This window comes from Syngnathoides biaculeatus, chromosome 20 (assembly GCF_019802595.1).
Source record: "Syngnathoides biaculeatus isolate LvHL_M chromosome 20, ASM1980259v1, whole genome shotgun sequence".
NCBI lineage: Eukaryota > Metazoa > Chordata > Actinopteri > Syngnathiformes > Syngnathidae > Syngnathoides > Syngnathoides biaculeatus.
This window is the reverse complement of record NC_084659.1, coordinates 3,953,344-3,970,681: the sequence shown is the minus strand read 5'-3', so window position 1 is coordinate 3,970,681 and position 17,338 is coordinate 3,953,344. Positions and strand designations below refer to the sequence as shown.

At 42.1% G+C, this 17,338-nt stretch overlaps 1 protein-coding gene across 18 annotated transcripts in view; it reads left to right on the top strand.

Annotated features, from left to right (window-relative positions):
• Window positions 1–17,338, top strand: part of LOC133493199 (zinc finger protein 771-like) — a 42,378-nt gene that overhangs the window by 11,565 nt on the left and 13,475 nt on the right. For 4 of the 18 annotated variants that reach the window (XM_061806249.1, XM_061806250.1, XM_061806251.1 and 1 more), the window contains 4 exons: window positions 6,912–6,991; window positions 7,083–7,180; window positions 13,607–14,257; window positions 14,593–17,172. In XM_061806249.1, coding sequence (XP_061662233.1) covers window positions 6,912–6,991; window positions 7,083–7,180; window positions 13,607–14,257; window positions 14,593–15,938 — 2,175 coding nt within the window. In that variant the 3' untranslated portion in view covers window positions 15,939–17,172. Of the gene's footprint in view, window positions 1–6,889; window positions 6,992–7,082; window positions 7,223–13,606; window positions 14,258–14,592; window positions 17,173–17,338 lie in introns of those variants that run through there. The other 14 variants (XM_061806257.1, XM_061806254.1, XM_061806256.1 and 11 more) reach the window with 9 other exon arrangements.

Sequence of the window (17,338 nt, the reverse complement as noted above, 5' to 3'; positions counted from 1 at the left end):
ACCCATCGGTGAAGGACAGTCTTATCATCCAATCATTGAACCGATACCCTACACACTGTCTACCCAAAGTCTCCAACTTTCGGCCGAAAAATCATTGGCCACGCTGCTCACCACCTGGAACCTCGAAGAGTCAACAAGACTCGATCGAAATCAGAGGCAATCAGATTCCTACCATCCATAATCCGAAAATTCTTGGTGTCACCTTCGATCCCTCGCTGACGTTCCATGAACACGTGAAATTCGTGCGCTCCAAACTCAATAAAAGAAACAACGTTCTGAAGTGCTTAGCTGGCACCACGTGGGGTCAGACCAAGGAGACCATCCTCACGACGTATAAGGCCATTGGAAGAACGATCCTGAACGACGTGGTAGACGTGTGGACTCCCAACCTGAAGCCAACTCACTGGGACTCCGTTCAGGCAGCTCAAAACACTGCCCTTTGAACCGCCATGGGCTGCCACAAAATGGCTTCCATCGATCACCTACACGCTGAGTTGAAAGTCCTTCTGGTACGCTAGCACAATTTGATGCTCATAAAACAACACGCGCTTCAGTGCTACCTCGCAGGACATTCCAATCACAAGATGACAAGGCAAGACGCGTGCCCCAGAGCGTTGCGCAAAACCGTCAGATATCGAGCCATCAGTCCAGCAGTACATTCATCGCCCATGCGTTAATGCAGAGGACTACAGGCCCGGCCTCTCAGCGATCCATCAAACCGCCGTAGCCGATGGGATCACCGGCTACAAATCCGACATCGTGTTGGGTGGCTACCCCCCTCCAGTAGCCGAATCCGAAAGAAAACTCCCGCGGCCCGTGAGATCGACGCTATCACATCTTGTTCGGGCTGGTGTCACAAGCTCAACAATTATCTGCATCGACTCAACAACAACATCGTCAAAAAATGCCCATTGTGTGACGTCTCATAGTCTCTTCAACTGTCCTCAAAACCAACCACGCTGACGGTGGAACATCTGTGGTGTGCCCCGGCCGATCTGGCTCACTTTCTGGACCTCAATACAGAGTAAAGACCGTCGTACTTAGCTACTACAACAACAACAACAGTTGAGGTGGGAGAGTCTGTCCAGAGGACAACAATCAGGAGTATACTGCCCAAATCTGGCATTTATGGAAGAGTGGCAAGAAGAAAGCAATTTCTCAAAGATACCCATAAAAAGTCCAAGTTTAAAAATTTTTTGCCACAAGCCACCTGGAAACCTGTGGAAGAAGGTGCTCTGGTCTGGTCTAAATTGAACTTTTTGGCCACAATGCAAAATGACATGTTTGGCGTAAAAGCAACACAGGTCATCACTCTGAACACACCATCCCCCACTGTCAAACATGGCAGTTTATTGCTGCAACAACAAATAAGTCGTTAAAAAAATCATACATTGTGATTTCTGAATTTTTATTTTTAGATTCACTCTCACAGTGGACATGCATCTACGATTAAAATTTCAGAACCCTCCATGATTTCTAATTGGGAGAACTTGCAATATAGCAGGGTGGTCAAATACTCATTTTCTTCACTGTAATCCATCCATTAATTTTGTGTCCTGCTTATCCTCACTGGGGTCACAGGGATGCTGAAGCCAATCACAGCTATCTTCGGGCGTGAAGTAGGATGCACCCTGAACTGGTCACCAGCCAATCGCAGGGCGCATATGAGCAATTATTTGTGGTCATTTTTACACCTACAGAAAATAAAATGCCTTCAATCATCTTACCACTCATATTTCTGGGATGTGGGAGGAAACCGAACTGTCTGGAGAAAACCTATGCAAGCACTCTTAAGAATATCCAAACCTAATATGGGAGGGGCTGGGATTTCAACCACGGACCTCAGAACTGTGAGCCAGCTATGCAAACCAGTAGGTTGGTGTGGTACTTATTCACTACCTTTTTGACTAAGTCCAGTATTATATTTAGTTGGAAATTAGTTTTGTAGATTTGTGTGTTGTTTGTAATTTCTTCATTGAAAATATTTCTAAAAGAAGAAAATTTTCTGCCCAATGTGACGAAGAAATAATGTGTCTGAAAAGAGAACAATGGTTGTTAATTTTACAGTGAAACCTTTTTTTTCCTTGTATGCATAATTGCTCTATTGACTGAGCAAATAAACATTTCAATACCCAATGATTTACTTGCAATTTTAATTGTGTACGCCAATACTCGGCAGTCTTAATATTATCAGAGGTGTATGTAGACATAAATAAAAAAATGTGCTCATGAATGTCGATGATCGGCCGAAATTAATTTTGTTTTCACAATTTGTAACACATTAGATCTGGCAGAAAGTGACTAAATCTTCTTACCTGAAAATATAATGGTCAAATTATTTCTTTGTTTAAACAAACACTCTTCCAGCATCTTTCACAATCACTACACCACCACTAATATCACAACTACCACTACAACTTCAACCACCACCGATGATTACATTTACTACTTAATTTGCTACTACCATGACGACAACTACTACGACCTCCTACACTGCACACATTTTTTTAGTGTATCAGGTGAACAGTCCTCTGTGATCAGCCAGAAAAGGGATACAGACAAGACTTAATGTTTTCTTTTTTTTGCTGTTGAGGCTGCTGCAGCAACCCACACCAAGTAAAATGATCCAGAATTAATATATGCAAGAAACCACAGAGATCTCATCAGGTTTCTTCATGTATCATGTTTTCATTGACTTGGGAAAAACTACTCAAGTAACCCACTTTTCCTTTCGGCTTTTACTGTTAGGGGTCACCACAGAGAGTCATGTTTTTCCATTTAAACCTATCTCCTGCATCTTCCTTTCTAACACCAACTGCCCTCATGTCCTCCCTCACAACATCCATCAACCTTCTCTTTGGTCATCCTCTCGCTCTTGTGCCTGGCAGCTCCATCCTCAGCACCCTTTTACCAATATACTCACTCTCTCTTCTCTGGACATGTTCAAACCATCAAAGTCTGCTCTCTCGAACCTTGTCTTCAAAACATCCAACTTTGGCTGTCCCTCTAATGAGCTCATTTCTAATTCTAACCAACCTGCTCACTCCTAGCGAGAACCTCAACATCTTAATTTTTGCCACCTCCAGCTCTGCTTTTTGTTGTCTCTTCAGTGCCACAATCTGTAATCCATACATCATGTCCGCCGCACCATTATTTTATAAACTTTGCCCTTCATCCTAGTGGAGAGTCTTCTGTCACATAGCATACAAGAAGACACCTTCCACGGGCTGTTCCAACCTGTTTGGACCAGTTTCTTCATTTCCTTACCACACTGACCATTGCTCTGGATTGTTGACCCCAAGTACTTGAAGTCATCCGCCTTCGCTGTCTCTTTTCCCTGGAGCCTCGCTCTTCCCCTCCAGCCCTCTAATTCAAGCACATATATTCTTTACCTTCAGCTAATCCTAAATAAACACATATTGAAGATTGAAGATGTTTGTATTGAAACCAAAAAAGGATATTAAGTGCCACTGACAACTAAACACAGTCGACAACAACGCTGGGCCCCCAGTGGACAGTACGTTTTTGCAGCACTTCGGGACCTCCGCTGGCATAGCATCTTACCCCAGGCCTTTGCTAGTGGCAAGGGAATCCAGGGCAGTTGTTAGAGCACTGGTTTGCTGTCCAGCTCCTCTAGCATTGGCAGACACTCAACAGTGTTGAGAGGATTTTCTGAGACTGTTCTCTCTGGTTCGGGCCTCAGAATATTGTTCGACCCAATGTTCCATTTGTTTTGCTCGGTCCTCAAGGATGTCTCCAAAAGAGGAGGGGGCTGCTTTCTTTTGGTTAGTCCAAGAGCCTGCTTGATGCCATCGTACATCCCCTTGATGTTGCCAGTGTCAACTGCAGTCTGGATGTTGGAGCAGAGCTGAAGCAATAGAGCTCGTGCACGTGGTGTCACAATTTGCATGGCGCCACATTGCCGGTCAAACCAAGCTGCTCGGCAGTGCTGGAGTCGTTGAACCAGCAGATTTTTCAAATTGCCCAAGACCTGTTATGCTGTTGGTTGTCACAAGAGAGGAGACAGTTCTTCGAGGATATCATTCTAAAGAATACCAGCTGAAAAGACCAGAAAAGATCGATGGGTTGCTGGTCAAACAAAACTGCTCAGGAGTCTGCTGAATCGGAGCACATTGTTACCAATGTCCGAGACCTATTGTGATTTTAGTTATTACAATAGACGTGACAGTTCTTCAAAGAGATCATTCTATGGAATACCAGCTGAAAAGACAAAAAAATCGATGGATTTCGGCAGTTAAACGGAATGGATGGTGCCCAATGAAATACACATACCTGTGTACCGATCATTTCATTTCAGGTAGGATTTATTCTTCTCAATCTTGAGTTATCAAGAAGTATTTATAATCCCAAATTGACTCATTTGAGACCAATGTGTATTAAAAAGCATGTGGGAGGCAAATTTTTTTTTCCAGTCATCGTTAATGAATACGAGTTTGTGTAAAACCTTCTTTGCTTCAACTGCAAGTCTTATAACCAATGCATAAATTTCAAACCAGTTAGCTGGTTTGTTGATTTGGTTTCTGAATTTTGACATTGCCTAGGTGCAATGTTCCTTCTAATCTTTTACGTCTGAGCAAACACACTGAGGCCTTGAGCACTCCCTTTGATCACTGTGAGCAGCAACAGACATATGCGCTGTGTTCAATCTGTCATCCATTGAAGTTACATGGCTCATTAAAAGGTTCAGATTATATTCCCATCATAAGATTTTTCAGAACAATTTTGCGTTTTTGCAAATTTACACTAAAAATGTCACCAAAAAAAATGCATTGCTAACCAAACCAAGCCAACTATAAATTTGAAACGTTGCTTCCAACTTTATTTCATTTTTCTTTTTTCCACCCACAATAATATCCCTGTATCTTTTCCTTGGTGTAAAACTGAATTATTGCTTCCAGAATATCTTAAGCAATGCATGTTGAAAGTTGAATGATGCCCCCAAACAGTTTTAGGGTTAGTTATGTTGCCTCATATATTTAAAATACAGAATTAGATTTTTGTTCACTGTATCATCTGTGCTTTCATCTTCGATGAGGCTGTGCCAAGGTAGAATTTTAACATTACACCCCATCTCATCCTTTCTGCTTTGGCTTCAGACCACATTTTTGTCGCTCAAAAAAAGATAAAACCTCATCCAGTTTCACCACTTTTTCTTCCATTATTCACATGCTCCAACATTCATTAAAGCAACAGCATTTCGTTTTTAAAATACTTTTACCATTATTATCGAGAGTAAACCTAAGCAGCATGTCTAACTCGTGTTTGCTCTTTGTTGCCCAGACTGTGTTTTCAACTGAAATACTGGTGGTGGGCGGTGTTTGTAATTATGAGAATACCCCTTTAAGTGCGGAGGCGGCGGTGTCAGGTAAACTAGACAGTATAGTGTGTGGCTGAGCAGCAGGTTGTTTTGAGAGGCAGTGTGCTGCCGTGTTTAAAAAAATAAAAAATAAAAATGACGTCAGGCTGTAGTTCACTGCGCTTGATCTGTTTTCATCTGCGCTGAAATTGTGCAACAAGTATGCAAATGCATAGTTGCGCAGCTTAGAGGGAACATTGCTGAGGTGTACACAATGTCCCTCAGGTATTCCCACCTTTCCTATTTATTTTTGCTCTGCCATCCTTTTTGACATTTTACCAGTATTGCGGCAAATTCCGGTACCTTAATTGGATTTCGTGTGCTGGTGGTGTAGATATGGGGTCTGTCAGATTTCTTTGAGCGACATATTCTTCTGGTCTGCAGTTTTACCTTGATGCACAGTAACTAGTCGTCTGTATTGCAATCAGCGCGCTGTTCCTTGCGGGTGAGCTTTACTCATGATAGGCTGCGATGTTTGGTGAGAACCAGAGCAAATTCGTGCCAATGCTTTGACCTGGGGTTTCTCTAGGAAACTCGTTGTTGTGGCTTGGTGTTAAAAAAGGTGTTACACAGAGTTCAAGCAGACGCTGTCAGTTTTCATTCATGCATCAAACACCAAAACGACCCAGACCAGGAGGGCAGAGTTGTATGGTCAGCGCCCACTCTGGCATTGAAATCTCCAAGGACAAAGAGTGAGTGTATGTCAGGAATGTTTCTGAATGTAGAGCTGAGGTCGTCATGGAATGTGTCTTTGCGTCTGTGGAGGAAATGATGCTTGAGGCATGAGCACTCATGAGAGCGGCTGGTTTGGTTGCACTATGGAGCTGGAGGAACAGGATTCTCTCTGTTCCCTCTTTAGGTGGGATGATGTATCCCAGCAGCCTGTTCCTGACTGCAAAGCCAGCGCAGTGTTCCCCTGGTCTCGACTGGTGACTTGCCCTGCCAGAAAAATGTGAAGTCCTTTTCTCTCACGGAGTTCGATCCAGGGAGTTTGGTTTCTTGGAGGGAAACAATATCCATCTGCAGCCTGCTTGGATCCCAGTTAATGACGTATGTTTTGCGGGTGTCAGTAATGGCTTGGAGATTGTCTGAGAAACCCGATGCCATTGTTGTAACGTTCCATGTGCCCAGCATTAGGACAGCAAACTTATTTGCTTTTCTCTTTCTCTTGGTTTTCTAATTGCTAAGTTAAAAGGTGATGACTCACTTGTCGTATTTCACTCTAAACCTCATGCATCCAGTGAGGTTAACGGACCGTAGCGAGGCAGCACCTTGCTGGGTGGGGGCTGCCCAGCTTGAGGCAGGCGATAGTTAACCAATGAGGCGTGGTGGCCTCTCCTACCGTCGTAAGCAATCCCGGCTTCTAACTCTAATCGAGAAGAGGATTTATAAACGGCAGACTGCTGCTTCCCGTGTTTGGTCAAAGCTTTATAGCAAAGCTGGAGTGTCATCCCCAGTGTGTAAATGCCTGGGTAGTAGTGTATGGAGAGCAGACTGTTACCCATGCAGTAGGTCTCCCCTCTACACATCCCAGAATGATCCACTGGAAAAGCAGATGCCAGAACGGGCTGAGAACAACGGTGACCCATTAAGGACTTCAACTCCATCGTCAAGGTTTACTCCCTTAACTTTCTTCTCTCCTGAGATTCCTGCAGGCAGTAAACCTATTTTCCCATAACTGGGGGTTTGCTTTGTGATCCACCAGGGTGTATCCACACGCGAATGGTTCTGCATGCCACACATCTGGGAGCCAAACCTCCTCCAAGTCCTTGCCAGTTCTGCTTGAGACCATGAAGTACTCAGGTGACGGCGGGCTGGAGCTACTGAAGTAAAAGTCGTGTGGTGGTGAGGTTATGTACTGGCAGAGGAATACTTACACATTCTGCTCCCCTTTTCACAGAAATGCTAGCCACAGGTATAAGTTGGAAATGAGAAGTGATGAGCACTACGTTAAAAGCACACTAAGCACATCACACCTCCTTTGCCACCCACGAACGCTATGTCGTATACAGTATTTTGACATGAAAATAATTTAAAAAACACTGAACATTCCTTGCCACATAGTAAAAATGGGAATAGGCAAGTCTTTGTGAGTGACAAATTGCAACCCCCCCAAAAAAAAGATTAAAAATAATCATTAATCATGAACGCATTTTTTTTCTTTGTCATTTTATTTTCATTATTCTTACAGTCATGGATAGAGGTAAGTGTACAATTGTTACACTTGAGGAAGGGGCAGCTTAAAGGGCTACTCTCATGAAATGGATGAGTTTTAGTATGTTATTAATGAAAAACTGCAGCCAATATGCCAACGCCATGCATTTTTTCACCACAAAACATGAGTTTGACGTACACAGCTTTTTGTCACTCCCGCCGTGAAAATCCTCTTGAGGGATTTGTTTTCGAGAAGAAGCAAGAAGTGACATAAAATGTAGTAATGGTAAAAAAAATAAAAAAGTGCAGAAAAAAGAAAACGTATATAATTTCTTATCTACAGTCAAGAAAATTAAGTATTTGAACACCCTGCTATATTGCAAGTTCTCCCACTTAGAAATCATGGAGGGGTCGGAAATTTTCATTGTACGTGCATGTCCACTGTGAGAGAGAGATGATCTAAAAACAAAAATCCAGAAATCAAAATGTATTATTATTAATTTTTTTTATGATTTATTTGTGTGATACAGCTGCAAACAAGTATTTGAACACCTGAGAAAACCAATGGTCATATTTGGTACAGTAGCCTTTGTTTGCAATTACAGAGGTAAAATATTCCCTGTAATTGTTCACCAGGTTTGCACACACTGTAGGAGGGATTTTGGCCCACGCCTCCACACAAATCTTCACTATATCAGACAGGTTTCTGGACTGTTGCTGAGAAACACAGAGTTTCAGCTCCCTCCAAAGAATTTCCATTGGGTTTAGGTCTGGAGACTGGCTAGGCCACGCCAAAACCTTGATATGGTTCTTACGGAGCCACACCTTGGTTTTCCTGGCTGTGTGCTTCGAGTCATTGTCATGTTGAAAGACCTAGCCACAACCCATCTTCAATGCTCGGACTGAGGGAAAGAGATTTTTCCCCAAGTAGGCATGGTGTTCTTGGGATGGAACTCATCATTTGTCCTCCTCCAAACGCGTTTGTTAAATTATGACCAAAAAGTTCAATTTTGATCTCATCTGACCACAAAACCTTCTCCCCTGACTCCTCTATATCATCCAAATGGTCATTGGCAAATTTAACACAGGCCTTGATATGTGCTGGTTTAAGCAGGGGAAGCTTCTGTTCCTTGCATGATTTCAAACCATGATGTCTTAGTGTATGACCAACAGTCATCTTGGAAACAGTGGTCCCAGCTCTTTTCAGGTCATTGACCAAGTCCAGTCGTGTAGTCCTGGGCTGATTCCTCACCTTTCTAAGTATCATTGAGACCCCATGAGGTGATATCTTGCATAGGGCTCCACTCCGATTGAGATTGACCGTCGTGTTTTGCTTCTTGCATTTTCTAATGGTTGCTCCAACAGTGGACCTTTTTTCACCAAGCTTCTTGGTAATTTCTCCTTTCCAGCCGTGTGGAGTTGTACATTTTGGTCTTTGGACAGCTCTTTGTTCTTGGCCATGTTACAAGTTTGAGTCTTACTGATTGTATGGGTGTACAGGTGCCTTTATGCAGCTAACGATCTCACACAGGTGCATCTGATTTAGGATAATACATGGAGTGGAGGTGGACTTTTAAAGGCGGACTAACAGGTCTTTGAGGGTCAGAATTTTAGCTGATAGACAGGTGTGCAAATACTTATTTGCAGCTGTATCACACAAATAAATCGTTAAAAAATAAACTTACTTTGAGATTTCTGGATTTTTCACAGTGGAGAGGGACCTACGATGAAAATTTCAGACCCCTCCATGATTTCTAAGTGGGAGAACTCCCAATATACCAGGGTGTGTATATATATATATATATATATATATATATATATATATGTATATATGTGTGTGTGTGTGTGTGTGTGTGTGTGTGTATATATATATATATATATATATATATATATATATATACACACACACATAATAAGCACCACAGTTTCATATTGAACCTGAAATATATTTATTTCTAACTCTCAGACATAGCGGACGCCTCTTCCCTCTTCCTCTGTGATTGCGAATCCCTGTCCTTTTTTGGCCTTCTCCTTGTTCTCCTTCTCCTTTCTCTCCTCCTTTTTCTGCTTGTTCTAACGCTCCTCTACAGCCGAGGGGCTGCCGAGAGAGGAGGTGGGTTTTGCGTGACCCAACTCGTGGGCTAGGGAGTAGCGACCAAGCCGTCGTTGTCGGGCTGGCTTGTGACGACCAGTTCCGGCCGGTGGCTTGGGAGCTCGTCGTCTGAGTTGGATGAGCCCGAGGGATGTAAGATGCTCCACCGCGTCCTCATTGTTGGCTGGCTCCTCTGTGTCCTCCTTGTGGGCGGGCTCCTCCGCAAGCTCCTTGTCTGCGGCCTCCCACATGGCCGCGTCTGCCAAGGCCTCCCCCATGGCCGCCTCCACCGTGGCCTCGTTGACGGCTTTCTTCTCCTTTTTGTTCTTCTTCTCCTTGTTCCTTTTTTCATTCTTGTCTTTGTTCTTCTTGCCGGTGTCATTCTTTTTCCTCTTGTTCTTCTCGCAGGCCCCTGGGCCTTGTTTGCCTTCGATTTATCAGCGCCGCACTTGCTTCGCTGCGGATAAAAGCAAGGACGCGAACAGTTTAGCTTCGGTTACGGAACTTTGAGAAGGCTATGCATTGCCCCTTCTGCTGGTCCATTAATCGATCGAACATTTCATGCATGTTGCGTTTCCAGGAAAGCTCCTTATGCAGAGCATAAAATTAGCTCTGCATCTTATGACTATGGCATATGGAGGAGCTGATCTTCTGGCCTTCTTCCATGTTTGTTTTAAAATTCTGCAAAAGAGGAGAGGGGATAAGGCCGGCAGGGAGCTAACGAGTGGTAAACAGGGCTGTCATGCGCGTCCGACGCGGCAGCTGGTCTCGCACCCTACTCATGCAAGTGGCCATGGCGCTCCTTTTGTCCATGAGGGTGGGACTGAGAGACAAGCCAATCTTCTTCCACACCTTTTGAAAGTTCCTGACTGGGCCTGTGAAGGCCCCTTTTCCGTAGTTGGCAAAAACATACGGGTTGCCCAGCGCAGTCCAAGGCCACATCTTTAGCCAGCATTTGAACGAGTTGAATTCCTCTTGAGGAATATTTGTGTGTGCCGTTCCATACGTACGGCGCGTCTTGTGCTCCGTGACCTGCGACGGGAGAAGGACCAGAAAAATAAGCGTAAGAAATTACGGAATATTGCATGGGAAGAAAAGGGAAGAGAAAAAAATAGCAATCAAGGGGAGACAATAGGAAAATAAGCAGCAAGGGCAGCTCACCGCTGCGGGCCAGGTATTCATCTCGATCTGATAGCCCTCTTCTGGGCTGCCCCTGGCCTTCTCAACCTCTGCCACCCTCATGTTAAGGAGCACGCCAGACCGGTGTCTGGACAGGGCTGTGAGGTATCCAGCCAGGTATCCAAACAAACTAAATCTGACTTTTGTCTCTTTGGGCTTATCCTTTTCCAATTTATCTGAGAGGCAGGGAGAGACAGACACACACACACGCAATACGCAAATACAAAGTAATTTCTGAAAACGCTTACTTAGTTTTTCGGTGAAGCGAAAGCAATCAATACTTTTCAGTGACATCACACCTAACGTGTTTTATGTTTACAACACCATCTTGGATGGCAACATTGTGTCTACATATCACGGCGGACTCGTCATTGTTGGACCTAAACTCAACCGTTTTATCAGACATTGCAGAACAGTTGGACATTTATCACAATACAGAAAAAATACAAGCAATCTCCTCACCCCACCAACATGTACCTACCAGAAATGAAATTCTAGCTGGAAGAAGAGATTGGGGAAAGAGAAGTTTGGGTATCCCTGCTGAAGCTACTTCCTCCATGACCCGACCCGGAGAAGCGGTAGAAAATATATGGATGGTTTAATTCTAGAATGAGTGTCCTCTTTTTTTTTTTTTTTTTTTTTTTCTTCCCAAAGACAAAGGTTTGAACTTTAAGTGTTTAAATGAAAAATGTGAGAAAATATTAATGCATGTCTGAGAAAAGTTAATTGTGTAGTTAGGCGTTTAAAAGCCTTAAAACATATGGAAAAAAAATCTTGGAACTAAAAACAGGAAATAAAAAAAAAAATAGCGACAGAGTTTCATGTACATGAGAGCCCGTATTCGAAAAGCATGTACATTCACGATGCTGATTTTTTTTTTTTTTTTTTTTTTTTTTTTTGCTTTTTTCCAAATGACAGGGCACATTTATGCATGCTTTTTTGTTTTGCTGTGAAAATCCTCTTGAGGGATTTGTTTTCGAGAAGAAGCAAGAAGTGACATAAAGGACAGAGGCGCCCCCAAGTGGACTCGTTTGTTTCCATTAGTTTTACCTCCGGGAAGGTAGCTTGTTGTTCCTTTGTGTTAGCCAAAATGCCACCTCATTGCATTGCTGGACATTGCTTGAACACTCGGGAGAATGGATTTACCCTGCATAAGTTTGCAAGAGACCCGGTTCGGCGTGAAAAATGGATTGCAGGGGTTCAGAAGACGAGAGCTTCGTGGGTTCCAAATAACAGGTAGGTGTGGATACAGCTACTAAAAAAATAGTAGTTTGGGGCGGACCACGTAATCGGTCTCTCATAACGTAACAAAAGATCTGCGTACGAAATATGTTGATGTGCGTATCGGACGGCGTCGGGCTGCTGCATTGCTTCGCCAACGAAGGCTGCGCTTCGGGCTCCCGGACAGCGGCGGCTCTGAAGAACCCAGCCAAGAATGCCTCACTCAGCCACGTGCGCGCAGTAAAGCGCCCCGGCTTGACTGTGTTGTTCATTGTGTACTGTGGCGGCTATGAAGAACCCACCAAAGCAGCACGGCTCCATGAAATGCCACCACGGCACCGAAAATGAGCCACACCGACTGAGGCGCCGCGTTCGGCGGTCACTGCTTCTGCGAAGGCTGCGCGTCAGGCTTTGCGGACGGCGGCGGCTCTGCAGAAACCAACCCAGAATGCCTCACTCAGCCGCGTGCACGCAGTAAAATGCCCCGGCTCGACTGTGTTGTTTATCGCGGACTGCGGCGTCTATGAACAACACCCTAAAGCAGCACGGCTCGGCTCCGTCATAAGCCACACCGGCCGGCTGCGATGAGCCACGATAGCTCATCTCCGCCGCGGAAGTGGATCGGGCAGGGATGTGGTTTGGCTGTGATCGCATATCATCTGAATATGGGTCGAAACAATAGTGTATATTGCCCTGAGGGCTCGAAACAATAGTGTAATATTGCCCCGGTAACTTCACTCGGTTGTGTGGTGTTCTCCTTTTCGAGAAGAACTTCCGTGTCAGAAGGGGGGGCGCGTTTGTCTCCCATAGTTAGGGTGCACCGCGTGTTTTCATTGGTGAATGTCTGGGTGACATCACGGACGGAGGATGCAGCCAATATGGCGACCACTTGGACATCATAGAATGACACTTCTGCAACTTTGCACATGGATGACGCGGACTCTGCTCACATTTTTTTTCCGTATAGACATTGAAGTGATTGTTATATGCATTTTTCATTACAATATCTATTTTAGAATGTTTATAGGGATGACACTTGGGCTTTAAGTGGCACAGGAGCAGTTCAGAGTATTTGAACTTTATTTTACACTTTTCATGTTGTTCTTGACCTTCCCGATTTTATTATTTCTGACACGTCATCGTTGTTTGGCTTTCATATTAGACTTAATTATAAAAATAAATCATTTTACACTTGTTTATGTGAGTTCCTGGATGCACATGTCATCAAAACATGAATCCCAACCCGGGAACAATGAGTCCCTGGAGCTGAGTGAGGAAAACACATTTGGAAATCCTAAATTAGATCACGGTTCTTTCTTCATGGTCTTATTGTATTGCAGTTTTATAACTGTTCTTACCCTATTTTTATACTTCAATATTTTTATTTTGCATTGGTTTTGTTCTCCCTGTATATTAAATAATGAGGCCTGTCTGAAGATGCAGCTTGAGCGTACATTATGGGCCACTGCTAATTTTTGTGCATCTGAGACACTGTATGGACATCAAATGAGATCCTTGCATAATACACATTAGTCACAACATTTGATTGAAGATTTACCATTCTCTGTCTTCTTGTCTTGCAGACATCACTGAATATCTTCATCGTGAGCGGCAGAAACCAGTGCCCCCTCACGTTATAGAGGAAGTGGAGGATGAAGAGGTCCACCACATCGAGGAAGAGGAGACCAATTTGGTTATAAAACAACGGGAAAGAGCACACCCCCACATCAAGGAGGGAGAGAAATTGGAGCCCGCTCCTGTTAAAAAAGAGGATGCAGAAGAGTACCCCCACATCAAACATGAAGTAGAGGAGGACATCAAGTTTCCACCAATTGGTGTCTCTTTGAAAAGTGTAGATGAAGGTCGAAGTGAGGAGAGCAGAGGGGCAGAGCCCCCAAGCAGCAACTCAAGTCAACACGTGACATTAGAAGGTGATGGAAGCCGCCGTGGAGGATCACAGCCAGGTGGCCTCTTAGCTACCTTATCAGACAGTGATGACAAAACATCACACTCTTCTGACTATGATAATGAAGGCAGACAGTCTCAATTTGATATGACATTTCAAACTGACAACAAACAATGGAACTGTTCTCAGTGTGGCAAAACATTTGTGAATGAGAATATTTTGAAAAAGCACATGAAAACACACAGCGCTGAGAAACTTTTTGCCTGTTTAGTTTGTGGTCAAAGATTCTCTCGGAACCAACACTTAAGACATGCAAGAACCCACACTGGTAAGAAACTTTTTGCCTCTTCAATTTGTGTATGTATCAATGTTATTGCGTACAGCAAATGGACAGGTTAAATGGTTTCATTTACTTTGGTTTTGCAAGTTTTTTTGCTTCCAGTTTCATAACTGGTTGTGGAAATTACAAGTTAAGGTTACATGACTGTCATTTTTCAAGATTGGCAGTTGTGCTACAATAGTTTCACTTAAAAAATTACATTGGTTTTCATTCAGATATTTTTTATGTGACAGACCTTGTGATATAATGACTAGTACCAGAAGAGGAGTTTATGCAAAGACATTTGTTCCTGAGCCTAATTTTTGTCTTTTAATTTTTCACAGGAAAACCAGCAGGTCTTTTTGATAAAACACATTCTAATTGTGCCCGTTCCCTAAAGCTTGCTGCAGAAATGCCTAACAGATCATCAATGGTACAGACACATAAATCTACAAAACATATGACAAGGTACAAGCAAATAAAAGACAGAAAACACCCAACTGCAAAAGGTCTGTTGGAGTTGTCAGGTATACAAGGTGAACATTCATATGCAAAGCAAGCCACACCATCAGAAACATCTGTGACTAACTCATCTTCAGAATGTGTGGACAAGTCACCATTTTCTGTTGATGCGACATCATCTCGATCAGAAAATTTAACATCATCAGAATCTGCTGAAAAACAATCATGCAGTTCCCAGCGATGCAAGATGAAAAGGGATGAATATCAAAGACTTCTTATTGAAAATTCTCATCTAAAGTCAGCATTAAACGATTCAAGAATAACACAAGAGACTTTCAAAGACAACAACAAAAAAGTGAACTATTACACAGGTCTTCAGAGCTACAAAACAATGATCACTATTTTTGAGTACATTGAAGAATTCATTCCAGAGAAAACACACACACATCGTTCTTTAAGTAAGTTTCAAAAGTTCATTTTAGCCTTGATGAAACTGAGACACAATTTTCCTGAACAAGACCTGGCATATAGATTTGATGTATCTCAAGCAACTGTGTCTCGTACATTTTTGTCTGTTATTCATGTAATGTACATCAGGCTACAAAGATATATTTACTGGCCGGAAAGAGAAGACTTGAGAATGTCAATGCCGCTAGAATTTAGAAAATATTTTTCTTTAAATGTTTGTGTTATCATTGACTGTTTGGAAATTTTCATCGAGAGGCCTTCAGATTTGAAATCCCGCGCTCAAACATGGTCGTCTTATCAGCACCACAACACTGCCAAATATCTTCTTGGAATTACTCCTCAGGGTTCAGTTTCGTTCATTTCAAAAGGTTGGGGAGGTCGTACAAGTGATAAGTACATTACTGAAAACTGCGGGTTATTAAAAAAACTTCATCCAGGAGATGTCGTGCTTGCATATCGTGGTTTTGACACAAAAGAGTGTGTTGGTTTTATGTGTGCTGAGGTAAAAATACCTGGATTCACCAAAGGCAGATCTCAGTTGCCAGGATTAGAGATTGAGAAAACACGCAGTATTGCACTTATGAGAATTCATGGAGAGCGTGTTATGAATTTAGTGAGAAATAAATACATGATCTTATCTGGAACATTACCAACCGGTTATTTATTAAGTCCAAATGGTAGCACCCCTGCAGTAGACAAAATTGTAACAGTATGCTGCTGTTTGGCCAATTTTTGCAGTTCGGTTGCTCCTTTCAATTGATGTATGGTTTGCAAACTGTTTTTAAGCACATAGAAATTGTACATACAAGCTGCTTTTCAACATTTGAATATTGTAAAAAACAAGCAATTTTTTTTTTCAATATAAAGTACTGGTATGAGTGTTAACATACATTGGACTGTGACCAACTGAAGATATTCTTTTGAACTATCCGAATTATCCAATTTAAGTATTACCTGCATTATTCTAATGACTATCTTACAACTTTACTTCCTGATGTAGCATCAATATTTTTGTACAAAATGATTTCCAATTACAAAAGCAAAATTCATATTCGTTGTTAATCAGTGAAATATTCGACTTCCTTACGTGTGGATTTTGTTCTATACCTAGTATAGAATTTGAAAATCAATAACTTATGCCCTTTTAATTTTGATAAATTCATTCAAAAATTTCACTCCTCTGCTACTGTGTACAAAAATCAATTTTATTCAATACACGGAACACAAAAAAAGATGTTTTCACAAGCTGTAAGAATCCTAAAATTGCTCTAACACTGAAAGTATGATACACAGGGGTACCTGGACTTATAAAATTAATTCATTCCTGAAGTTGTTTCGTGATGTGAATTTTTCATCAGTAGACATGCTTTTTACATGTACAGTGAAGAAAATACGTATATGAACACCCTGCGAGATTGCATGTTCTCCCACTTAGAAATCATGAAGGGGTCTGAATTTTTTATCGTAGGTGCATGTCCACTGTGAAAGAGATAATCTAAAAAGAAAAATCCAGAAATCCGTTTAATTACTGTATTTAGTTTACAGTAGTTTACTTTGTGCATGTGACACCTGCATTGTTTAAGTTAAAATCAAAGTCACTGGAAAAATAAATTTAAAATACAAATAAAAATATAAAAAAGTCTTATCCTGCTGTGAAAAAAAGGTCAATATAAAACAAAGCAATGTCATTTAAATTAAAATGTTCCTCTAAAAAAATCTGTTACTGTAGCTTCTTGACACTCCTGCAGATCTTTCAGCATTTTGGCTAGAGCTTAGAGCTTTTCCTTTTTCTCAGCCACACTTTTGCGATAAACATTGGATTTGGACACTAATGTGAAGTCCTTTTTTTTTTTTTCCTGCATTCACTGCCATTTCGTCTGCCTCCTTCTGCATCATCTCACTGCTTTTCATTATCCTTCTCTGTTTTACTTTGACATTTCTGTGTCTTGCTGGAGCTCTCTTTTTGTCTCATTTGCAGTTTGTTCTTTTTTTCATCCTCGAAGTACTACACACACACACACACATATATATATATATATATATATATATATATATATATAAAAAAACCCTGGTTTACCAAACCAATGCTCTAACCACTGTGCTACGGGGCCTCACACATATGTATATATATGTGTTGTATATATATTTATATATTTTCTA